Source organism: Meriones unguiculatus, chromosome 4 (genome assembly GCF_030254825.1).
Source record: "Meriones unguiculatus strain TT.TT164.6M chromosome 4, Bangor_MerUng_6.1, whole genome shotgun sequence".
Lineage (NCBI taxonomy): Eukaryota > Metazoa > Chordata > Mammalia > Rodentia > Muridae > Meriones > Meriones unguiculatus.
Genome location: NC_083352.1, coordinates 4,433,453 through 4,460,285, shown reverse-complemented (window position 1 = coordinate 4,460,285; position 26,833 = coordinate 4,433,453). Strand labels below are relative to the sequence as shown.

At 43.4% G+C, this 26,833-nt stretch overlaps 1 protein-coding gene across 1 annotated transcript in view; it reads left to right on the top strand.

Moving 5' to 3' along the window:
• Positions 1 to 17,715, top strand: part of Nalf1 (NALCN channel auxiliary factor 1) — a 490,344-nt gene extending 472,629 nt beyond the window's left edge. The window contains exon 3 of the mRNA XM_060381360.1: positions 16,391 to 17,715. Coding sequence (XP_060237343.1) covers positions 16,391 to 16,674 — 284 coding nt within the window. The 3' untranslated portion in view covers positions 16,675 to 17,715. The remainder of the gene's footprint in view (positions 1 to 16,390) is intronic.
• Positions 17,716 to 26,833: the final 9,118 nt, after the last annotated feature.

Here is a 26,833-nt window from a genome sequence, read left to right as displayed (position 1 = left end):
TCTGCGGTCCTGCCGCAGCCGGGACTGCTGATGTTTAGGCCCATCTTACCCCTGAGGCCACGGGGATGTCTGAGGTCTAGGCTGTTGCCTGCTGCCTGCTGCCTGCTGCCTGCTGCCATGCTCATGTCCATGGGCATGCTGCCATCAGGAGGCTATGTTGACACTTACTCTTAGTCTTTCTCTCTCTCTCTCTTTTCTTTTCCTTTCTTTCTGTCTTTCTTCTTATCTCTCTTTCTGTCTTTCTTTTTTTATGTTAAATAAAGAGCAGGACTGTCTCACTCTCTGTTCCTAGGAAAGCAAGTGGTCAGATGGCCAGCTCTGTCCACCAGATGGAGAGTGAGATTTTTTGGATACCACCCTCTGTCTCTCAAACGCTTGCTTGCTCCTGCTCTTGCCCCCCCCATCACACACACACACAAACACACAATCAATAGGTTACAGTCATCAAAAGACAAAGCTTTTTATACATGTCTCTAAATATGCTGTGACTTTAACTGACCTTGGTCTGCTATAGCTCTCATATAAAATACAAGTTATATCAACACGGAACTCCTGTATTTATAAAATTCTAATATATCATTAATATATGCATATAATTTAAGTTGTTACATCTCATATAGAATTCAGGTAAATAAAATAGGAATGTTTATGTTTTAAAATAAGCTTTAAATCTGAGTCCATAAGTTAGATTTTTCAGCATGATGCAAATATACACGCATGTACATACATATTCTAAAATCAAAACTGGAAGTGGTGTGAGCTTAGGAAGATAAGACAACAGCAGGGTGACTCACAGCTCCGAGGGGAGACCGTCTCCAGAGACAGTTGCACCTTGAGGTGTTAGAACTTAGGGCATTAGTGTGCGCAGAACTTAGACGCATATTTGGAAGGGGGAAGCTTGGCCATACCCACATAAGGTGGAAAAACAGTGTGAAGAAGATGGCCTCTGTCGTGACAAGACCAGCCATGCAAGGCCTCCAGGAATGATTGTTAACACACTGCCACTTGCACTCCACCTCAGACACAGTGATCTGTTCTTCACACCGGAAGCCAGGGACATCCCCGGCTCCTGCCTCCACTGAGAAGTGCAAGGAGGAACCGCTGACAAGTTTGGAGTAAAACAGGGCCATTCAGTGTGGCTTGCTCTAGAATAAAGTAAGTTCTGCATCTTCCAGGCTCAAAATTTACCCCAATCGAAGATCAGGAGCAGCAAGGCAGTTGTAGAAACGATGAGGCCTGACCCTACGCAGGGGCAGCAGCAATGGAGCTGCTCGAGTTGCTGAGCACAGGGCATGGACCTCACAGACCGCTTTAAGCCAAGTGATAAAGCCATCTCTGCAAGTCCATGGACACCTTTTCTATAGAACTTAGCACCAGAGTGGATCTTCAGTGCTCTCTCTCTCTCTCTCTCTCTCTCTCTCTCTCTCTTTCTCTTTGTGAGTGTGTGTGTGAACCTTTCCGTGTGGGATCAGGCAGCAGTGAACATCCTTCAAACAGGCCGGCCACTCTCTGAACACACTGCTGAGGATTGCTGAGAAGTAACAACACATTCTTAAAGAGAGAAAAGTCAGAAGGAAAGGAAAGAGAATCTAGCCAAGTAGATTCTTATTTGTTATGTTTACATTTTCTTAATCATTTAATAAGTATGCAATGTAATATGGCCCTATCTGTCCCCCCATTTCCTCTCTGCCTCCCCCAGAATTACCCTCCTCCCATACCGATAGCTCCGTTTTCTTATTCTCTTCCTCCTGCTGAAACATTCCATCCAATACACACTCTAATCAGTGAGAGGCCCTGCTGGAAACCCACCAGCTTCTCACCTCCGGAACGCTTAGTCTTCTGTTTGGATATGTTTTTCTCTTATCATGTTTGGACTGATTTAATAGTCTTCTCCTGCAGTTTTGAAAGGAATAATAGTTGCCAATTGAGTAGTATATTATATTTCTTTTACTTTCCCTAAATACATTCTACTTCCATGCATTTTAATTATTCTTTTCAGAGTTTTATGTGTGATTACTGTATTTATACCACGTACACCCCTCCCGCTACTCCATCTGTTCCTCCACCTCCTCTTAAACTATTATTTGGTTACATGTATAAATACACAGAGAGAAATGTTTGTGTTTGTGTATGTGGGTGCATGTGTGTGTGTGTGTATGAATGTATATGTGTGTGTGAGAGTGTGTGTGTGCGTGTGTGTGTGTGTGTGTGTGTGTGTGTGTGTGTACTGCTGAGTAAATTCATCATGGCTCATCTGTATCCTCAGTGCTGACCATCTGGGATTGGACAGCCTGTTTGAGTGTTCATCCTTTGAGATGAATCCTCTATCAGCTGCCATTGGTTTACTATAGCTCTTCACGTGGGGGCAGGGCCTTGTGGGACATCCCTGGTCCCTGCTGGCTTGGCGCTTGGGGTTGCCATCGCTCTGGTGTTGCTCAGGTTGTCATACAGTTAGGATTTCTTGTGTGCCGATTCCTGCCAATATAAAGAATATACAGTCTCCCACCTGACACACAACTCCTCTGGGGCCTAAAGAGCAAAGAGTTTAGCTACTGAGAGCCCCTCTTGTTCCCCAAATCCTCAGTTCTAATCCTTACAAAGGGGAAAATGTCTAAATCTCTCTATTTCTCCTATCCTGAGAATAAAGTTCTATCCATAAAGGAGGCATGTTTGTTTAAAATCATCAATTAACACAAACAGAGCAAGGGTGACCCTATAAGCAGAGTCATCAAGAGTTTCAGAACCGACGAGCAAGAGTAGCCCACTGCCCACTCCAACAGAGGAGACGCCACTGGTGGCCTGTACCGCAGGGAATCAGGATGCCTTGGATGGGAGGGGCTCCCTGAGACTGGAGGACAGAAGTGAGCAGAGCTTTCTTGACTCCACCACAACAGCCTAGGCTCTAAATTCAGCAAACAGGAAACTGAAGACAAGGCATTACCTTGCTTCTTTAAGTTCATCTGAAAGCCAGCTATAGACCCCCACAGGCATGATGCTGTTGGCAGCCACTCTTTGCTCTTTGTTGCCTCTGTTTCCACAGGAACACGGTTTTGTAACTGGAGTACCCGGCATCCTTTCAATTAGCTACTGGTTTGACTCCAGAGGGTCATAAACTGTCTTCCTGCTTTGATAATGAAATGCTGGCTGTACTTGGAAGCAATCTGCACAAACAAATGTGTCAACTTTTCTCTTTTTTCTTTTCTTTCTTAATAATAATGTATTTTTTCTGGTTTTGAAGTATGCCCTGCATCTTTTCTCTTTCCACATATTATGTAAAAATTTGCCGAAAATGCCTAGTATTAGGGTGTCATAAGATTATCACTGTATAGTTTTGTAGTTTAGAATCTTAACTAAGATCCTCCCTGGCTAAAATCAAAGAGGGTTCAGATATTCTTGAAGCACCTAGGAGAGTTTTAACAGCATTCTTAACGGCAGTCAGCTGATTTCTCTCTCTCTCTCTCTCTCTCTCTCTCTCTCTCTCTCTCTCTCTCTCTGTATGTGTGTGTGTGTGCACATGCACATATATATATGAATACATATGTGATATACATATATGCATATACATGTATATATACACACATACATATATACATATATATGAATGACAGTCTCAAGTGCCACTGCTCAGGTGCTAGCCATCTTGCATGTTTGGGAGAGTTGTTCTCCTACCTGATTTCACGATCATGCTAAACTGCTTAGCCAGGGATCCCCAGGCACCTTCTCATCTCTATTTCCCCAGCTCTGTGGTTACAGTGTCTGTGACCACACTTGGCTTTTTTCATTTGTTTGGTTGTTTGTTTTGTTTTGGTTGAGGCATGGTTTCTCTGTGTAACTATGGATGTCCTGGAACTCACTCTGTACCAGGCTGGCCTCAAACTCAGAGATCTGCCTGGCTTTTTTACATGGATTCTGGGGCTCAAGCTCTGGTCATTGGGTTTGCAAGCAAAGCACTTTATCACTGAGCTCTCTTCTCAGCCACAGAACCCAGCTCCTCACTGGTAAGTGGAAAACAGACAAACGGTAAACCACTGCAAGACTTATGGTTGCTGTTGCTGTGACCAAAAGCAAGCTGATCAGGGAAGGGTTTGTTTGGCTTACACTTGCACATCTTAGTCCGTGACTGAAGGAAGTCAGGGCAGGAAGGCAAACAGGGCAAAAACCCAGAGGCAGAAGCTGATGCAGAGACCATGGACAGTGCTGCTTACTGGCTTGCTCCTATGGCTTGCTCAACCTGCTTTCTTATAGGACCAAGGACCAACAGCTCAGGGATGGCCCCGCCCACAATGGTCCCCCAACAGTCACTAAGAAAACTCTGCATCTTCTCAAATGAGGTCCTCTTTTCAGATGATTTAGCTTGTGCCTTGTTAATGCAGAGCTAGTTAGCCAGCACAAATAACCCTTGTCAACTGACACACAAACACATCTCTGCTAAGTCATAATCTTTCCTTTCTTGTTGACCCCAATTGTCTTCAATATCACAGTATAAAACATTTTAAAGACTTAAAAAGTCCCATGGTCTTTGAAAATCCTAACACTTTAAAATTCAGTCCTTAAAAAAACCCAGAGTCTCTTTTAAAACCCAAAATCTCTTTAAATTCACTCTCTCTACTATGGGCTCCTATAAAATTAAAAAATAAATTAATTAAATATTTTCTTCAAGAGAGAGAACTAGGGCACAGTCACAATCTAAACAAAGCAGAACCAAACTCCAAAAGTGCAATTAGCCCAATGTCAAATGTCTGGAATCCACTCATGATCTTAGAACTCCCCGAAGGGCTTAGGTCATTTCTCTGGCCCCATCCTCTGCAGCACACACAGCCTGTCTTCCGGGCTCCAGCTGGCTCCACTCCTCAGCTGCTGCTGTTCTTGGTGGTCATCCCATGGTACCCTCATCTCCAAAAATGCTGGGGTCCTCTGCTGCACTGCGCTGCACTTTCACCATTCGTCTTTCCTGGGATCTCTTCATGGACTCCAGGCCTTCCACACCATGCCACGCCGCAGCTGCTCTCATTGGTCCCTTCAAAACCAGCACCATCTGGGTGACTCCACATTGCCTGGAACACAGCTTCTGTGTGCCGACTCTCAGGAAACTCCTCCCAGAAGATTTCCTCTCAGGCGTGCTGGTCTCTTCTTAACCATGGCTGATTCTTCAGCCCCAGCTGAGCAGCATACATTGTCCCAGCAAAGCAAAGGTTTTGCTTCATTATTTCTGGTCTCCTACTAGTCACAGCTGGTTCTTCAGCCCCAGCTGACCAGACACCACAGAGTCTTCACACAAATGGCCCAGTGGAGTCTTTACTTCCTCCCCTCAATATTCTTATCTTCCATGTTCCCACAGAACAATTCACTGAGCTTTCAACACTCAGTGGTTTCTCTCATTCAAAGTTCTAAAGTCCTTCCACAATCCCCCCCCCCAAAGCAACATGGTCATATCTGTCACAGCAACACCCCACTATCCGGGTACAAACTTCTGTCCTAGTTAGGATTTTTATTGCTATGTTGAAACACCATGACGAAAAGCAAGTTGGAGACACAAGCGTTTATGTGGCTTTTACTTCCACATCTTCCACCATGATTGAAGGAAGTCAGGACAGGAGCTCAAACAAGGCGGGAACCTGGAGGCAGGAGCTGATGCAGAAGCCATGGCTGCTTACTGGCCTACTTCCCATGATTTGCTCAGCCTGCTTCTTATAGAACCTGGGACACCAGCCCAGGGATGGCACCCCTACAATGGGCTGGGCCCTCACCCATCCATCACCAACTAAGAAAAATGCCATATAGCTGGATAAAAATGGAGGCATTTTCTCAGTTGACTTTGTCCTTTTCAAATGACTCTAAGCTTGTGTCTAAGTCACATAAACCAGCTAGGACAAACACCAAAAGGAAGACAATATTTCATACCCTGTGTACATCTCACTGTGCCTAAACGTGATTCCAAAACAAAATTTAATGTGTGTGTAAAGGCACAGTAAGCAAAGGTACAGCACAAGTCTTACTCTTCACTGTAGAATTTACACTTTCTTGCCATATGTAAAATGCTTCTGTAAATATGTTCGAATACTATCTAGACACTTACTTATCTATGTAACAAATTCTTTGAACTGGAGGTAAAAATCATGAAAATGTTCAACTCCTTGATTGTTCTTCCCAGGATCTCAGAAAGTAGCTTCCTCTGCTACGGACTTGAACTTACAACTAGCCTTTCTGAGCTGTAAGCAGCATTCCCAAGCCATCATGTTCCTTCCAACTACATATGTGTGTTTTACATGGCTCACATTTCTTCTGGATGCCTAATTCCTTTTTAAAATTAATTAATTTATTGATTCAATTTATATCACGATCATAGCCCCCTCCCTCCTCTTTTGCTGGTCCCATTCCCCCTCCCTCTTCCCCCAGTCCCCTCCCTTATTCCTCAGAAAAGCAGAGCCCCACCCACCAGGGGAATCCCACTCACCGGTCTACCCACACCAGCTCATCAAGTTCTCTTCCCCTATGGCAGCTCAGACTTTATGTGGGTGGCCTGGTAAGGGGAGCAGGAGCTGTCTTTGACATGGACTCTGTTGCCTGCTTTTTTGACGCCTAATTCTTTACACACACACAATTTTTTTTTTTTTTTAGACAAAGACTCACTATCTAATCCAGGCCATTCTTAAACTGCTGGGAATCCTCCTGCCTCAGCCTCTTACTGCTAGAGCTACTGATATGTACTACTATGCCTGACTTTAATGTCCAGTTCTTAATTTAATGAGTAAGCATCTCTCTCCTGCTCTAGTCTCTCCATTATCGCTTAGTAATATTTATTAGTTTTATAGAACTTGCAGAATTTTCAGGGAGAGTTGTTTGTTTGTTTGGTGGGGAGCATTCTGAAGAAAGACAATTATTGAAACCATATAAGGAATGGTTTGTTGTTTTAAAGGATGGATAATCTGGTTCTCAACTAAGAGTTGTAGTAGGATATTAAATACTAACTTTACAAAAAGAATGCTTACCTGATTCTGAACTCTATCACCTTCATCCTTTGGCCAATTAGTGACCATTTTCCAACTCCACTGTGCTAATGCTTTGTAGATGTCTTCAGTAATTCCCGTCCATAAAGCCTTGAGAGAAGCAGCCAGCAAAAGAACCTGACAGTGACTCAAGGTTCTGATGGCTCCAGTCTACCACTGAAGGCAGTTCTCTTCCTGGCTTTCAGACCAAGGGAATGAGAATCAATGTGCTAGCTGAGGAGCTCCTGGTGGCAACTGATCTGCCAGAACCTGGAATAAATACCTCCAGTCCTTCAGTGGAGAGTGTGTGACTCTCAGACAGTAACTTCAGATTTCAGGAAAGGACAGCGTTTGCATGAGTGAGCTCCTTTCCCAAGAAATGGGCCCGCAGACAAACCCTGCCCCTTGTAAACACTCAACACTTCCAAAGACTGTGTGATTCCTCTCCAGAAATTGCTATCTTATTTCATGACATTGTCACTTGAAAGCAACACTATAAATGTTAAAACTACTGCCGGGCTGAGAGCTGGCTGCTCCTCCAAAGGACCTGAGTTCAATTCTCAGCACCCACGTGGGGTTCATCAGCTTTACAACTCGAGCTCCAGAGGAGATCCAGTGCCCACTTCAGGCTTAGGCAGGCACCAGGTTTACATGTGGTCCTATGTCACTTAAGCAGGCAAAAACACTCATATACACAGCAAAATAAATAAATAAATAAACAAATAAATAAATAAAGCTGGAGGTCAATTCAATTCAAATCTGAAAAAAATAGTTATTTGTTCTAGGTTTTGTTTTGTTTTTGGTGAGGGGGTGTTGGAGGGGAGGCTAAATTATATATTGACCCTATTATCTTCTTTGTTTTTGGTGGTGCTGGGATCAAACCCAGAACCTACACATGTTATGCCATTTGTGCCTCGGCATTGAGCTGTAATGTTAGTCCCACATAGTACCAACTCTGAAATAGTATACTTTTTTTTTTTTTAACCTGGCCTGTAAACTACTACAGTGTATTTTATTTTAGTAGGATCAATGGTCCGGTTTTTTTCCAGGTTAGGGTCTAACCAGCTTAAGTCTTAGCATTGGTTTCTTAAAATCCCAGTTGTTTATTTAAACATTTAAAGTTTCAAAAACTGAAATAAATTATGAAAATAATTTCTCTTAGTCGATAGAGCAAATATATCAAATCCAAGCCTATTTACAAGGTATTCAAGTGCCATGGAACTGTGCCTGTGTGTTGGTGTGTGACTGACTGTGCACAGACGGTGGGTTTGGGGGGAGTTGTGTATGTTCTCTGATTACATGGAGAGCCTGGTTTTCTTTAAAAAATAAAAACAAGGCGGAAATCTTGCCTGTGCAATAAATACTGGGCTGGATCAAAGCATTACCAAAGCTGTCTCTTCCATCATGGCGTACCATATGAGACACAGCAGCTGCAGAATTAGTCATATAGTTTCCTGTTTTCGAGAATATTTCCTTAGTAGAGTCCCAGTCATGGGGAAATTCCAGTTTAAAAAGCACTGTGAGCCAAAATGATTTACAATATGTGATATGTGCCATTTCCCAGAGAAAATGAAATACTTAGAAACAGGACGCAGCAGGCAACGCTTTCAGCAAGGAGTGCTCGCTTCCCTTTGTGGGGTGGTCCAGTAGTGAGTGCTGTGAATAACCCCTGCTGAGGTCCAGAGCCCTCAGCGCCCCGGGGCGCGGGGACACCCTCAGACAAACCCGAGGTCTTCGCCCCCCCCCCCCCCGAATGTGCGAGAGCAGGGCAACCTGAAGGGAAAACCTTCTGCAAGGACCTGGGTCGCAGCCACAGAGCAGGAAGGAGACGCCATCTTCCTTCCCCTCTTTGGCGGCCCGGGAGCCTCTGAGGCTTAGTAGAGACTCTTCTTCAAGAACCTTGGTGGTTTTCCTGTACTCCACAATCCCATGTCATCAACTGGTCCTTGGGCAGCTCACCAAGGACACATTACGAATGGAAGGAGGAAAAAAATGATGTATTTGGTGAGCATCCGTCCTCTGAGTCCAGTGATTTTTTTCTGTTTTCTCCGAGTGGAGTGTGTTTTTCATAATTAAAAAGCATCGCTGCGAGGACGCTGAGGAAAATAGCAATGTGAAATGTGATCTCTAACAGCACACTCTAGTTTCTGTTTAGACTGTACCTTTCTGGCTGCATACTGTCTTTGTTCTGGTTAAAATGCTGGAAACCTTGAGAACACTCGTTGAGGAAATTCTCTGCTTAGCTTCAAGACATTTCAACGCTCAATTTATTCTTGAGCTTAGCTGTGATCTTAATGAATGAGTAAATACTCTGTATAACTGTTCTGGCTTTTTAACGCAGGTCTTTGATTTTAATTTCATTGCGTATCATTTACAATGTAAATTACAGTCTAACGTGCAGGGAGCTTTGTGGCCATCCTCAGGTCTGGTTGAGGCTTTCTTAGGAGTGTCACATTTCTTCCTGATAGAAGCACAGTCTCACTCCATATGCGGTCCAGGATTCCCAGCAAAGCCTGTGGCTGCTCAAGCCTTGTGTTAAAAAGCGGGACACTCCCCTGTAACCTGTGCTTACCCTGACCTGTAGCTAAAACCGTCTCCAGAGAATTTAATGTGAAGTAAAGACTATTTATAAGAGTCAGCACACTGTGTTGTTCGGGGAATGATACTGGGGAAGCATTTGGACACTGTCAATACAAATGAAGTAGTTTTAAATATTTCTGTCTATGATGGTAGAATCCATGGGTGCAGTGGCTGGGAGTTTGAAAGGCTGATCTTGGTAGCATTTTCTTTTACTATCAGGCTATGGCCAGGTACAAAGAACTCAATTATCAAAGCTTTCCTTGGTTTCTTCTCTCATTAAAGAAATAGCCAGGTATCCTTTCAGACAATCTTACCTTGCCAGGTGCACAGAATTCTAAGGTGGAATGGAATAATATCAACCATTATCCACACTGAGAACCGAAAGAAAACTAATGCTGTTAACCTAGCAGTGTGCAGTGATACTGCATTCTGTCAGCATCACAGAGCTAATGCGCTTGTCTTTTTCCCCTGAAACTGACTGTTTTCAACATACAACTTCTTTTTTTTTTTTTTTTTTTTTTTTCAATGCAGTTTATTCAGGAACATTGAACAATCCTCGGACCCCGGGGAAAGCCAGCCCACAGCTTAAACATACAACTTCTTTACTAAAACTTGATCTTGCTTATGAAGACATATTAACAATTATAAACATTTAAATAATCAAATTCTGATGTTTTTCATGTGGCCAATACAGTTAAGAGGAAACTCGTGTTACATTGTTACTCTCTGAATTACAAAATAACCCTGAAAACCAGCAACTCTCTATAGATTTTATTTTTTACTGCTAGTGAGGAAAACATACAATTTTGACACTTGAGCAGTTTAGAAGAAACTGGAGAGGGAATATAAAGTCATGGCTTACATTCATGTACAGTACTTATTTGAGTAAACATGAAATGAAAGGGGATATTAAGGTCAAAATACCAACTTTCAAAACTATTTTCTGCAACACTGACTTAAGATCTTTTAAATGGCCAAAAGCAAGGAAGAAAGAAAGGAAGGAAGGAAGGAAGGAAGGAAGGAAGGAAGGAAGGAAGGAAGGAAGGAAGGAAGGTTATTTTAGTAATGAGTAAGTCATTGCATTTAAATGTGAGTGTGACTCCTGGATCAAACTGGTGAGCCAGAGCCAACACTTTACCTCCCATCTGTCTCTAAATTCTACTAAATCTAAAGTAAAAACTTAAAAATGTGTTTCATTCGTAGAAGTAAGAAAACCTGAAAAGTGGTTCATCATTAGAACTGAGACTTTTAAAAACTATGTGTGACTGAAAAAGACAGATTCCGTAGTCCAGGTGATCCAAGGTGAAAACTGCGGAAAAGCCTGGGGCTCTCTCCCAGGACACAGCCTTTGCAGGTGAGGTTTGGCTGTCTTGTGTGGCTGCAACACCACTCCTGGTGTTTACTCCAGCCAAGCCATCTCTAAGTCAAGAGAGAAGAGAAGTTATGGCAGGCAAGTTTATGTAAATATCATTAAAATTGCTCAAAGAGGACCCATAAAATGTTAATAATTAAAAATAAATAGATTTAACTACCTAACTTAGAGTCAAAGGAAGTACAGAGTCAGGTGGTGTAGTCACACTCAACTGCCATTGCAGCAGGCAGGCTGAGGCAGGCCGCATCCAGGCCAGCCTGGGCTACTGGTCATATTGTGTCTCAAAAGAAAAGAAATCCTGTCAATTCACTCATTGACTGTTGTTCTCTTTAATTCACCTATTAAAGATAAGGTCTCATAAAATAGTAAGAGTGTGAATTTCTAAAATTTTAAAAATATGGGGATGAAAATAGAGAATGATGAGTAAAATATTGAAATGCTTAGAAATCACCTTCCATGGTAAGAACAGAGCAAAGCTCTACAGATCAGACAATAAGTGTAGAGAGAAGAAAGTTCTTCAGTCATGTGAAACGGAAAAATATAGGGAGGGCATAGAACATTAAAGCAAGACACAAAAGCGTATATGAAATGTTACAGAAGAAATATCCTGCTCAAAACCAAAGCAGGACTCCTAAGACAAAAACTTCAGCAAAAGTTACTTATAATTAAAATGTCATAGTACCACCCTTCTTGATTAATAGTAAATGTCCTGAGAAGCATGAATGATCCATTTCTGTACCTGTTGACACAGCAGGAAAATAAAAATATAACCAACATGTTATAATTTTCTAAGTGCATTTGCCTAAAATATACAGAGAAAATAATTAAAAGCATCCATGTTACACATCCTTCAGCTGGTAGTTTTCTGACTAGACAAAAATTTACCGAAACAGATGCTAATCTTGACTATAAAATGCTAACACTTAAACATATTAAGTGAAAGACATATGCCAAACACATGGAGAACTGCTTTATAAGGAAAAGCCACTGACCTTAATAGAAATAAAACTTAAAGCAAATGAAAAAAGTATTTTCTAAGCTATATGCAACAACACAAATACAGTAAACGCATTAGCGGAAGGAATAACACATGACAGTGGCAAGAGTAAATCTCTAATAACCCAATAACAATTAACGTAACGTGTCAAGTCTCACAGAGACAAGAGAGAAGAACAGAAATACATTAACGACAATAGGGCAATGTGGATAAATTAAGAGCTTGAACTCTATGAATGCAAAGTTTTCTACAACATGAGCCATTTTAAACATGACACATTAATAATCAGAAAATAAAATAGGAACATTCAACTACCTTTAAGAAAATATATTCATGAAGTTTAGAAATTCTACCATATTAGCCGTTTTATTTTTCTTTTTAAAATGTTTTACTATTTAAGAATTTCCTGCTTGAATGTAATATTTTGATTAAATCCACCCCAACTACCTCTGCTCTTGTTTTCCCTTTATCCCTGAGCCATTTTCCTCTGCACTTTCAACTTCCAGCGCTGCTTTTGTACACACCCAGAGTCCTGCAGATGCTGCCTGTAGACTGAAGGTTCAGGGACCATCCCCTGGCACATGAGTAGTCTCTAAGAGGCTGCACCCCTGACCCAGCAGCTATCAGTTGCTAATGGCTCCTTAGAGGGCATGGGGCTCGTGAGCCCACCTGCCTGGGCTGGGATGGAGCTTGGCTTCCCGCTGTGATGGTCCCACCTTCTGTGAGCACACCTGTGCAACAGCTGTCTCCCTGCAGACATCCACTTCTGTTTTAGCATAAATGCTTGAAACTTGAATATAATGGAAGCTTTGGTTTCCTTAAAAACTCAGTTATGTTATGTAAATATACTTTTGTCTTATTCCCAAGTGCGGAATTTTAGTTTGGGCTTCAATTTGTCCTCAGCTGATAATTGCCTCCTTCGGGGCGTGTTCTTTGCCGGCTGGTGATGGCCTGCCTCAGGAAGCAAGAAGAGTGGTCTAGGACTCTGAGGGATATAAACAGCAGGTGTTGCAGTTTGGAGAAACCAGAGACTGATAGTGTGGAGGCTTGGAGGAGACAAACGAAGAGAAACTTTTCAAAGCAGTGGCTTGGAGGAGAACACTTGCTGCGTTCACCGTTGACAGAGACTGTTATAGCCCCAAAAGAACCCATTGACCCTAAACAACCAGAAGAAGTAAAGGGTTCTCCCCACCCTTCTCCCCAGTAACCTTCTCTCTGTTACCTAGAGCTAAAGGGTTGGTGGGAGGGAGGCAGCAGCTTAAATACCCCAAGTAAAATGAGTTTAAAAATGAGTACAACACTTGATGCTCCTAAGACTACATAGATCAGACATAGTCTGTGTGCTCCTACTTGTAGTACATGCAAAATATAAATCAAATTCTAGCAAATAATTGTAGAATGAAAATGTAAAAGATAATCTCATTTAAATGTTTTGTATATGAAACCTACAAATTATGTTCATTCTGTATGTGTGTCTACCTTCATTAAAAACATCGTAAATTTTCCAGTAGTGTTTTCCCCCTTTATGAGAAAGACAGTGATAACAATAATGATGACATGATTGTGAAGAAGATGATGACAATGATGATGATGTCATGATGATGATATGACAATGATGATAGTGATAATGAAGATGTCATGTTGATAATGATGAGATGTCATGATGATGATGATATGATGATGATGACAAGGATGATGACAAGGATGATGATGATATGTCATGATGATGATTTGACAGTGATGATGATGATGACAATGATGGTGAAAGTGATAATGATGGTGATGATAATGATGATGATGAGATGTCATGATGATGATGTGACAGTGATGATGGTGACAATGATGAAGGTGATAATGATAGTGATGATAATGATGATGGTGATAATGAAGATGTCATCATGATAATGATGACAATGATGGTGAAGATGATAATGATGGTGATGAGATGTCATGATGATGATGTGACAATAAAGATGTCATGATGGTGACAGTGATGTGACAATGAGGACAATGACAATGGAGACAGATGTGGTTGCCTTCACATTGTTTCTTTTTTGGTACTATTTTCTAAGCTTTCACAATCAGAACTTTCAACAAATATTTTAAAGTCTTTAACTATTCAAAAAAAAATGGACTTTCTTCCTTGATGCAAATATCAAATGGAAAATATCACAGATGAAAGAGGACTTACTCCAAACAGCTTCCCACACATAAAGAGTTCATCCAGATACCTGGCCTTCTTGAGCTAAGATAATATCTAAAGCGACCACATAATAACACTTGTGCTCTTTGGGGGACAGTAATTGGGGCTCAAACTCACACATGCTGAGCATGCATCCTAGCACCCAGAACACCCCTGTTCCTGAGAGTATTTGGAAAACAAAGTTCTCTGTCAGTCAGAGTGGCCTGTATTTCTTAGTCCACTGAATTCGCAATGGAAACAGAACAGGGCAAGTATCTGACTGAGGAGTCAATAGGGAATGTGTGATAAATGTTTGAATACATGTACACATAAATAGTGAGAAATTAAGGAAACCCCGCTGTTACAGCTTGTGAATAGACACAGACATAACCCTGTAAATAAAATAAGCCTGGCAAAAAAGGCAAGCATTATCACTCCCGAATGACTCTAAAACAGTTGGTCTTATAAACAAGATGGCGTGTGCGTGCTGCAGGTGAAGCCCTTTCTGGAGCTCAGCTGGTGGGACACGGAGAAATACTGGCCCTAGGGAAAGCAGAGAGCCATAGGAGCAAAGGCTTGGGGTCCACTGCTTCACAAGCTTGGGCTCAAAAAGGTCCCAATGCTGCTCTTAGAAGGAAGCACTTGGAATTTATGCTTCAGAAATTTTCTTTTCCTCCCTTTCTCAAATGTCCTGAGGAATGATTTGAACTTTGGAATGTGTACACGGCTCCCAGTGAAAACTCTCTTAAGATGTACAGGGAAAAGGAGAATGCAGGAGCTGTGGCAGTCCCAATTAGTTGGCCCACACTAATTCTGTCTCTAACAGTTTTAGTTTAAATCAGAACCCAGCTTCTGAGAACTTTTTCTAATGGGAAGAACCTCTTACTTTCATGACCTTGTTAAAAAATATTTCAATTCTTAGAGTTTTTAAATTCTGATAAAATGATCTTTGGGGTCTTATTCGTATTGCTCTCTATCACAGCTTTTCATTGTAGAATATCGTACATATATTTCAATAAATGACTGGTCTGTCACTGAGGTATATGAAAGAAAATATACAATAAAAATGTAGAAGCTACAGATCTCATTAATTCAGTTTTTTTCCATATTCTTCCTAGGCGAAGGTGAAGTTTACCTTTGAATGCCTAAAAAGAAATGACTATTGTAGCAATCACAAGCATATTGAAGCATAAGCTATCGAAAAGCTTCTTCCTAGCTAAATTAATAGATGTGTTTAGTTGCTTATGCGATGCGTCTCGTTAACTGTATACTTTGCCTAGGTATTCTTACATATGTTGGAAACGTAATGGTGAAAATGTTCAGTTCCTGCTTTCAAGTCAATGGTTGGGTGCAGAAACTGATACAAAAATGGGCGGCTGTGATTGAAAGGGGAAAAAAAGCTGTGTTGAAGAGTAACCCGCCGGTTGTGTGTGCTCCCACGCGAGCTTCCTCTCATCCCGAGGTGAGATGAGGGCAGGCACGGAGGAAACCAAAGGAAGAAAGAGCAGCTTGGCCACCCGGGTGCTCCGAAGAGCCAGAGCCTTGGGGCACCGAGTTGTGAGAGGCAGGAGAGGTGTTCGGATTTCATGAGGCTAGTAACTATGATTAACAGTAGCCGAAATTATCAGCGTATTTCTGTCGGTCACCAAGCCAAGCATTTTACATGAAAAGAAAAAACGTCACTTCATTCTTGCAGCTCCTCTCTTTTTCCCTCTAAGATTTTCAAAACTCCTCACTCATCAGCTTAAAAAGACAAACAATGTGTGCTTCCGGACAAAGAAGTAGGCCTGAGCTAGAAGAGAAGAGGAGAGGAGAGGGAGGAAGAGAGAGAGAGCGGCGAAGTGGCAGGGTGGGCGAGCTTCTGAGTGCGAGGGCCCACACTCTTTGAAGCCTCAGCTCCCGGGGTCACCGCAGGGTCACGGCCAGGACGAGGTTCCTGGAGGGAACTGGGCCAACAGAGCTCCAGGGCTTGACAGCTGACCCGGTGTCCCTTGCGCTCGGCTCGTTGATGTTAGTGCTGGGGTTAAGGACTGCGTTCCCGCTAAGGGCGAATGGTGGCCCAGCTGTGTCCATGCTCATCGGAACAGGACGCTATGACTGCCAGTCGAGGCCATGCCCCACCCCCACGCGGGAACCCCAAAGCACATGTGGGCACAGCTGGGGAGCGTGGGCTGTTGGCAGGACAATCCTGGAGGACCGCTGGGATGAGGCTGCCCCTGCAAGCCCTGGTTCAGCACCCGTGGCCTCTAACCTTCCCTCTCTTCTTCCCCCAGGGCTGTACGAAACCTTCATGACCAATGATGAACCCGAATGCTGTGACGTCAGGGCCGAGGAGCCCTCCGCATCCCGAGGGACCGTGGACGGCATTGCCTCCTGCTCCAAGCCGGTTCTCACCGCGTCCTCGGCCACAAGACTGTACCCCGGCCGGCTGAGACTGTGTGTGCTCGTCCTCATCCTCCTCCACGCAGTGCTCACGGCCTCCGCGATGCAGAGTTCCCCGGGGCTGGGCCTGGGCGGCCTCGGCTCCCTCGAGGGCCGCTCCACCCGGGAGAACTGAGCGCGCCAGAGCGCGCGCAGAGGGGCCGGGCAGCTGCACGCATGCGTGCAGGGCGGTGTCCCCCCGCGGGGGGCTCACCGGCCGCTGCCCGGGAACTGAATCCACCCGAGTGCTTTACCCCCAGATGTCCCGCAAGGGCCTGTGGGTAACGATGGGACACAGCCTCAGCCTTTTAGGGAGGAAGAGGCTGCAGGCCACTCAGTTCCTCATACCATTTTATACACTGTGTTTTAACGTTCGGAGGGTTTCTTTGCTTTCGGTTCGGTCTGGGTTCATTCCCTCCGTTTCCTTTACTTGATTGTGTTTTTCTGCACTTGTTGGTGCAGGGTTTCTTTGAGGGTGAACTAAGTCTCTCAGTGTCTATCTATCTATCTATCTATCTATCTATCTATCTATCTATCTATCTATCTATCTATCTATTTCTAGTCATCGTGAGTCCATCAGATACTTCTGTCTCCGTCCTGTCAGTTTCTGATAGATGAATGACCGCTATCAAAAAAATAAAAAAACAACAAAAAAAAGACAAAAAAAGAAAATAACAAAAAAAAAATTAAAAATAAAATAAAAATCCCTAAGCCTCCTTCGAACCTTTGGGCGCCACGCCCTGCAGGCCCTACTGGCCCTCGCCTTCTTATGTCCCCAAGCAGACAACATCCGCTTGCTTCTGTCTGTGTCTCGCATGGTGGGTGTGTGTCCTGCTAAAGCCGAGGGAGCCAGGGCCTAGCGGTTCCTCCGAATGATCCAACACTGAGTCAGGCAGTTCACAAAATCACAATGTCAGAGTGAAGCACGCTCCCGTGAACCTAGTCGCTCCAGCGCCCATCCCCAGTTCTCCTTACTGGCCAAGCAGACAGGAGGGGCCGCGGCCCACGGCCCGCGGGGTGCCCGCAAGCTGGCCCTCCTGAGCACCAGGCGCTTGCCTCCGAGCGATGGGAGCAGACTCCGAGAGCGCAAATCCAGACTTGTGTTCCTCCCTGATCGTGGTGGGAGGGGTCTAGTATACAGACCATGTACCATTTAATCCCAGTAACGCCCCAGCGTAGGGCCCCAGATTCCTCCAGGTATAAAAGGTATACAGCTCTGCATCATCACAGAGGAAAATCTCATTTTAAGCCAGTCAACAGATCAGCCATTTTTACTGCAGTGTGAAGCGTCCTCACTCCAGCAAGCTCTAGGCGCGCTGAGAAAAAGAAGTCTAATCACTGTTTGTATTTTTTTCCTTTGTGGGAGCATTTCACCTGCTGAGTGTATATGAATTTGCTTTTTTGAAAAAGGCTTTTATGGGTTTACAGTAGGACCAGTGGAAAGGAGAGTTAATAAGGGCTGTTTTTACAAAACAAACAAACAAAAGGAATAATTTTAAGAACACACTTCACATTCCTTCCTCTTCTCTAACTACACTTGAGAAGTGCGCTTTGGATGAGTTTGCTGTGTGGCTGAGAGCTGAAGGAAATCCATAGACAAGGTCCTCTTAGTGAACAAAATTTAGTTGTTAACTTTATAGCTGTGAAAGTCCAGGCGTTTGTTTCGTTCGGACCGGTTCCTCCGCATCGCGCTTGACCCTGCGACACGCCTACAGTATGCACATTTGTTTTAAAAAAGTGTTTTGTTCCAGTCTGTTAAGAATATTAAAAAATAATAAAGGTATTGCTTAATAAAATTGCTAGAATTGTTTAGCAGTACATGCACAAATATTTTACTAGATTCTTTGTTTTACTAGTGTTTTGTTGAGACTGAAAACCCTGAAATGGTCTGCATAAATACAAAAAGAAAAAAAAAATACAAAACTCTCCAGTTTCTTTTTCCTTTTCTTTAAAAAAACAATGTTTTGTCCCTTGAATACAGAGGTTACAGGTACGTGGGCACACACACACAGAACCACATTTTAATTTGTGAAAACTTGGTGTTCTTTGGGGGTGCACGAGGTGGAAAGGGCGGCTTTGGGGAGGCACATGCCAATTGCACTATTGACGGGCGGGCACACACTTGCCGAGATTAGTGTCTTCTTGGTGTCTTCTTGAGGGAAAGGGGGTGGCTGCAGGCTTACCCAGAGAGCTGTCCTCAAACAGCCTAAGTAAGTGACTGTGCTGGGAGCCTGCCTTTCAGTGGAGAAGCCACAGCTGAGCTCTGCAACATCCTCAAGCTCCTTCTGTTTGTGCTCTAACCATTCCATTCTTGAAGAAAACACTGCAAGAAAAAGGCCACCTCCTTTGCTGGAATGAAAGGAAGTTGATGCTCTTTCCGAATGTAGAACAGCCTTACGATAATTAAACACTACAGCCCTGGAAACAGAGGGGCGAGGGACAGGTTTTCATTTCCTGCTAGTATCCTCTCAGCTCACTAAAGATGCTTTCTCCACAAATGTAAGAGACAGATTTGCTTTGGTTTAGAGAATGAAAACGGAAAACAGGGGGAGAAAAGTTACATTACTTTCCCCGGGGAGCTGAGCCCCACAACAGACAACTTGACATGTTAGCTGAAATCATAAACTGCTAAGTGTGAATATAGAACCGTGACTTCAGTGAAAATGGGGCTGGAGGGGGAACAGCCCTTTCCTTTCAGTGCCTGGAGCACTTGGGGATCTGTAATTCCCAGGGGGTTACTCCTTGCAGTAAACAGTTGGTCTGTTTTCTCCGACAACTCTGGGTTATCATTACAGTGGGTGTCCCCTCTGCACAGTTCCACCGGAAACAAAGAAAAGCAGAAGGCAGATCCCAGGAGAAGGTGATTTTAAACAGGCAGGGACAGGCCACAGTGCAGCCGTTCCTAGCAGGTTTCCCAGCACACACCACGCGTGTTTAACCAGAGCATGCGTTAATTCTGGCACAGCAGATTCCAGCCTTGCTTCTGGAGCTGTCACCTCATTCTGTTTGCCTTACAGCGGTGTCCCCTGCACGCTGGACATTGAACTATGGTAGGAAAGCAATTACCCTTGCAGGCATGTTGAAATAAAAAAAAATAATAATGCCTGTTTCATAGATATATAAAACAAATGTATGTGAGTTCACTGTTGCTCTTTTTCAGCAGTAGGGAATTTCTGTTTGGGAACCACATTGATCCCTGCAAGCAGACCATCAGGTCGCCTCTTAGGGCTTGTTCACTCAGCCATTTGCACTTTGGCAATTCATTATATGGATTTTCATTCATTACAAAGGCAGAATTGTTCCCCCCACCACAATATACTATGGAAAAGTTGCCCTTTTGTGTGACATCACTACCAAAAACGGTGGTCCCTCACTAATGAATTCATACTTTTTATGCACTGGTCCCTACCCTCTTAAATAATAGAAGACAGAAAGAAAAGACAGAATAGGAAGAAGGAAGGATGGAAGGAAATTGGCTGTAAAGTGAATGAATAATAAATTTCTGTGGGGGGGTAATAAATGAAAGCTGTAATTAGACGTCAGAGCCATGTGCAAAAGGCACAGCTTATCAGATGATATTTGATACCTGAGAAACATTCAAACATTAATATTCCTGGGCCTTTAGGTAACTAAGTGAGCTGCAGTCTTTGGCAGCATTGAATTCACACAGAAATGAAAGGTGTTTCTTGTTTTTCCTGGAGCTGAAGCGTTGTATTTGATTTCACGTGTGTGTGTGTGTGTGTGTGTGTGTGTGTGTGTGTGCGTGCGCGCGCGCACGTGTGTGTGTGTGTGTAAAAGGAATAGATTGTATATACTATGGCATAGCCTAACAGAGACATAAATATATATAATATATGTATAAACATCAGAAATGAAACCTTAACTGCACAATTATTCCATCCACAACAACACATGAATAGTATTATTTCTATTGGTGTGCAAACATTTGTGCAGAGGGCTTGTTTGAAACTAATGGAGACAGTTTGAGAGTCTGTTTTTCATATCAGCCTCTCAAACTGTCTCCATTAGTTAAGGCAAATAGTTTTGAAATAACCAAAATCTCTTCCATCTTCCATGCTTTAATGATGTTTAGAACAAACTGAATACGGCGTGTAGGTATTGGACTGTGCTGGGTTACCAGACTGGACACGGAGCAAAGGGAAAGAAAAAGAAAAAAAACAAACAAACAAACCTGAGCAGCATTAAAAGGGATCTCTCCACAATGCTGACACAGTCAGTTATCAAACATTACTGGAAAGTGCCCTTTTGATAATAAAACGAATAAATACTCCTCAACGCCTTGGACTACAGCTCAAGGCAAGGATCAAAATATAAAATATGTCCTTTTTTCCTGAGGCCCTTCCAGGCTGTCACACAAGACATTCCAATGAGAGCTGAAATAACAGCCCTTACTATTCTGTCTCTGGTCACACAGGCGGGCGGGCAAAGGTACTCGGAATCTTCCAAGCTGCCTAAGCTAGCTCCTGACTCAGACAGGTGCTTAAATCTTTCATGGACTGACTTGATCTCTCTGCATTCTAAAATATTTTTAACTGCTTCAAAAGTCAACATCTGGAGGCTGACGTACTGCCGCTCTCCTGTGTCCTCTGTTGTCTTTTGCTCTGGGTGCCACAGACACGTCTCCAGGAGGACCCTGCTGTAATGCCTTGCTCCGAAGGGTGGTGGCACCGGAGGAAGAGACCCAGGATGTCAGGCCAAAGCCAGGGTGGGGGTGCACATGGCTCTTCTGGTGTGGAACAGGGGTTGCTCATTTGACCATAGCTGGAAACCTCAAAGGTGAAAATACTTCCTGAATTAGGGGGGAGGGTTCTAAAAAAATGAATATGAGAGACCCTACAAACTGTAAGTCCCTAATAGCCTTGGTGAGTTATCAATTCTCGTTCATTGGTTGAGCCAGGTGGCCTTTCTGGTTCCAAATTGCAGTAGTTTATCTCTATATTACCCATACTTCCCAGTAACTAGTGTCTTTAATACAATGATCATCGCTATATATTCAGGATGGTTTGAAAGATTTTATGTTACAGAGTTAAAATGAGCTCTGATAACTTTTAATGTGAATTGCTTAGTCTCATTAGATTTTCTCAAAGCTGTTGAGGATGATCCACGCTGAGGTCCCTAGAAATGGAAATGTGGACCTGTCCCCCAATACAAGTAAGCTTGAGGGGTGGTACAGCCCACACAGAGCTGGGGGAAACACTCGAACCCAGAACCCCAGACGAGCCTGGGGAACATAACGAAAACCTATCTGAATAAATAAATAAGTAAGTAGATAGAACAATAGACAGATACATAGATACTGACATACAACAGTAGAGAAAAATAAGAATACAGCCTAAAGGAAAATTTCTTTAAGATGTCTACCTTGATGCCTTTGAATTTTTTTACAACAACCAGCACAGAGCTATCAGTTTTTTCTGTCTGAATGTGTGCCTAAAGTGAACTGATAGCTCTTTTGTCTTTAATTTGTATTGTAATTCCCATAGAACGGAGCATGATGTGAAAAATAGGACACTAACTAATCTCTTGTAAAGTGTGTGTGGCTGGATTAAGCAGGGGTATTGATTACATTTTCTTATTTCTCTAATTCTTCTCTCTTCCCATTTAATACAGTCATTGAACATTTTAGTACACTTGCATTGATGTTTTGCCCACTCCATTTTCTGACTCCAACTTCAAATGTACAGTTTGCTTGACGCAGAGGTTGTGAACCGTGAGGCAGACTTTCTCCTGTGACTTCACCCTGACTCTCCCACGCACTGCCAATGGTGGCTTTAAGGTTCCAGCATCTAGCTAGAGGACTGGTAGATTTCATCTGATGTGAATTTCAGCCATGTCCACCCTTCTTGGGGCATTTCAAAACTAAACGTATGATGTAGTAGGAATAAAATTTACAGTGCATTAAAGCTCTGTGCGTAGCGGCTAAGTGGAAGGCCGGCCCGGTTGCTGCTTCAGTTCTTGTTTCCGCCCCTCAATTTGCCTCCAGGTGTCTCTCATTTCCATGTCCTGGTAATCCTCTCAACAATCCTACCTCAAGTTATTTTCCATTTTTCTTAGATTTATTGATGAGGTGTGAGACAGTTGAACCAGGTACAACTTCAAATATACATTGCTTTTAAATTGTTTTTGCTGAATTTATTTAAATACAACTTTCAAGGGAATATGCACAAGGAACAAGATACTAACTCACCAGACCTCAGAGATGAAAAAGAATATGGAAGAAAGCAAATAATAATAAGTGTTTTTCCAGCAGCAAGACAGATGCTGTATTTTCTAAACTTCAGATTCTAAAATCATCCTCATAAGGCTCAGTGATTAAGAGCTCTGCCTACTCTTTCAGAGGACCTAGGTTCAATTTCCAGCACAGGCATGGGGACCCACCGCTATCTGTAACTCCAGTTCTAGGGCGTCCAATGCCCTCTTCTGTCCACCTCCAGCACTGCACACAAATGATGCACACACATGCAGGTAAAATAACCATGTACTTAAAATAAAACTCATTAAAATACAAATACTACGGAGATACAGAGGTTGCTTCCCCCTCCCCAGGCTAATATGCCATGGCCCTTTGCCTATCAGAATTTTGAAGGTTGAATGCATTTTCTTTTTCTGGCATCATTCTTCCGCTGTTGGCCCAGCTAGTGACAGACCATTAAAAATAATAATAATAATAATAGAAAAACAATCCATGCAAGTATCAGTTCTCCTCAGGTCTAGTTTAGCTGTTGATTCAGTTTCAAAACTCTGTCTAGATGCCTAGGTGTTCCCACCGCATATCTGAAAACGTCTCATCTTTGTGTATTGTTTTTATTTCTTTTCCGTGGTTGTATTCAGAATGGTGTGAGAACTGAGGGAAGGCAGCTTAGGAATGACAGGTGCTGACTGTGCGCTTTGTCATTTTAAGAAGAAGACCTAGAACAGCTAGCTGAAGACGCCTGAGACTAAGAGAAAAATGTTGCAAATCTGGCTCTAAAGCTGAGCGTCTGTCTTGGACAGACCACAGTGCCATCCTGTGATGGTAGAGTGAACTAACCTGGGCTCCTACCTAAGCTGGCCAAGGCTTCTCTTCTTGAGAGAAAGTGGAATCGATGCTTGTGCTGCCCCCTTCTCTCCCCCTTTAATCCAAAAGGTGTGCAAAGTGTTGGCGAGTGTCTAAACACTTATCTCCCAAGCATTTAAACATTAGTTCAGCTTTTGGTTAGTTTTTGTGGTGTTTGAAGGCAGTTCTCTGGTTTCTTCAGTTTGTACACTTTTTATTATTGTGCTTCTATTTAGTTTACGTCTGAGGATGTCTGTGGGAGGGGCAGGCAGGTGTGCAGGCCACTGTGTGAGATCGACCTGGAAGATTTGTTCTTTCCTTCTCCCACGTTGGCTGCACAAATAGAATGCAAGTCTTCAGGCGTGCCTGTGGGTGCTTTTACCAAATAAGGCATCTTGTCAGGCCTCTCTTCAACTTTCATACGTTTTTGTTTTTATGTTTAATTAAACTTTTCAGTTAATATGTCCTCATTCATTTTTAGCCCCCTACCTGGTAAACAAATCCCCTTATATTATTAGTATAGTTATTCAGTTTGATCCTTTATTGTTTATTCTTCTTCCTCCTTGGCATTGCTCTCTCCCAGTCACCCAGCCCTCCCTGTCCCATGCCCATCCTCTGTCCTGTTCCCCTTCTGTCTGTCTCCTCCCCTCCCCTTCTCCTCTTTCTGCCCTCCCCATCCCCTCCCCCTCTCTCCCTTTTCCTCTCTCTCTCCCTCTTCCTCTCTATCTCCCTATCTTTCTTCCTCCCTCACACATTCTCTTCCTCCCTCTCTCACTCTTCCTTTCCCTCTCCCTCCCTCTCTCCTTTCTCTCTCTCGTTCTCCCTCTCCCTTACCCTCTCCTTTTCCTACTCCCCTCTCCTTCAGGAAAAATTTCATTTGATATGGGCTCACAGCTAATGAGCTGTTTAGACTTCATTAAAGCCAGAAAAAGGATGACAAGACTCCACCAGGAAACTGCATTAAGTGCTATTAAATATATTAAATATTAAATTGGGGAAAGTTCAGGGGATAAATCAAGACTTGGTAATTTTCAATAACTAATAATAAATAGCCTTTCTAACCAAAAGAACTTATGGAAAGTATCAGTGACTGTGAGAAAGACTGACGCAATAGTCTCATGAGAAGCAGTTAAAGATACAGACAGTAATTGGCTGTGTTCTGAGTTAGCAATTTGGATTTTCACATACTGTAGTAAATATAAAACTTTTACTTCACAACTTTGAGCTAGCAAAATGAATGATGTTTCAACTAAAACTGAAGCTGAGTCTTCACGGGGATCCGGTCTTAACATATATTGTTAAGTGATTCTTGAACATTTGTGTTTGTAGCGCTGTGCAGGATTATCCCACGTATAAGCCCTTCTCTGGAAAGTCTTAGCACTCCCAGTAATCCCGCTTGGGTTTATATTTATCTAAAATCTTTGCAAACCAGACTGTGATGCTGCTATTTTTGAAGTGCAGCGATAAATTAAGAGATATAAAGCTAAGAAAAATACACCAAGCACTTCTCCATTGAAGATAAACTCCGGTGGAAGTCTTATGCTTGTGTAGTTACAGAACGCAGCTGAAACCTGTGTCTGCACTTAGGGTCTGAAATCAGCACACGACTGAGCTCCTATGCACAGGTGAACTCACTCTCCTCCTTCAGGGACGAACTTGGCCAGTTTGTCTTCTGTTTCACCCCTCTGCTTTTCTCAAGTTTGAGTATCAATTCATTTTTGTGATTTTGAGTGGAAATGGTTATACATGATATCTGGGCTTGTCACAAAGATGCTGCCTGCTGGCATTTCTGGGAAAATGGGTCTGAAGGTCATGGGCAGAAGCGGTGGTCCTTGCTAAAGCTGAGTGTCTCAGACAGCGGCTCCGAAGGCTGCAGCCAAACAAACCAAGGGAGATGAGCACTGTTGTGCCCTGTCATAGAGAAAGTGGGAATGACCTTCCTTCTTACCCAGAGCCATCCTAGGCTTCAGAGAAACAAATACGAAATATGTGTTTGGTGTTCTGTGTCTGTCAGGACATTCAATTAATGAAGTTTTGTTTTGTTTTGTTTTTGTTTTTGTTTTTTTTATTGTGGACAGGGTAAGTGGACCATGTTTGTGGAAGCATTTGACTGTGAGTAGCAAGGGTCAAATTTCACAGACAACATGACTTTTTACCTTATAACTAACAAGGACTTTGGCAAACAAAAGATAGGCAGGAATTGTAGTCATGTGCAAAGACAGAAAAGGTGGGGTAACGAGCCACCGCCCAGTGCCCTGAGTCCTAGGAACAGGGACTGGTGCAGCCCTGCGTGTCTGTGTAGGAGTGCTAACAGCAGGGGCGGGCACCTGGGGGGATCTGGACCCGGTCTTCCCCAGAGAGGTCTGTGGGGATTTCTGTGCATGTGTCTTGGCAAGCATGTGTGCTCACTGACTCATCACAATCTCAAAGAGAGAATGAATGCGACCACACTTCTCATAATCCCAGGGTTCTGCCAGCAAGTCACACCTCATTTTCATCTCCAGCTGCCACTCCCCACGAGGCCCCTGTCAGTCTTCACCCTCAGCTCCACATGAGGAGGAGGCCTGCCTATGACATGGGTGATTCTGTCTCAAAACAAAAACCCTCTAGGAAACACTCACTACATTGTTGGCATTAGAGGAAATTTGTTGGACCTGAATGCAGATGAGAAATAAGTTAGGAACTGTGAGCTGATGGAACTCTATTTGTCCGGAAGGGTTCTACCCTGCAGGGTATTGAGGCAGATGCTGAGACTCATAGCCAAACTTTGGGCAGAGTGCAGGGAATCTTATGAAAGAAGTGGGAGATAAGACCTGGAGAGGATGGGAGCTCAACACAACCAAAAAATCTGGGCACAGGGGTCTTTTCTGAGACTGATACTCCAGCCAAGGACCACTCATGGAGATGGCCTGGAACCCCTGCACAGATGTAGCCCATGGCAGCTCAGTGTCCAAGTGGGTTCCATAGAAATGGGAAGAGGGACTGCCTCTGACATGAACTGATTGCCCTGCTCTTTGATCACCTCCTCCTGAGGGGGAGCAGCCTTACCAGGCCACAGAGGAAGACAATGCAACCACTCCTGATGAGACCTAATAGGCTAGGGTCAGAAGGAAGGGGAGGAGGACCTCCCTTATCAGTGCACTGGGGAAGGGGCACAGGTGGGGAAAAGGGAGGAAGGTTGGGATTGGGAGGAGAGGAGTGAGGGAGCTACAGGGGGGATACAAAGTGAATAAACTGT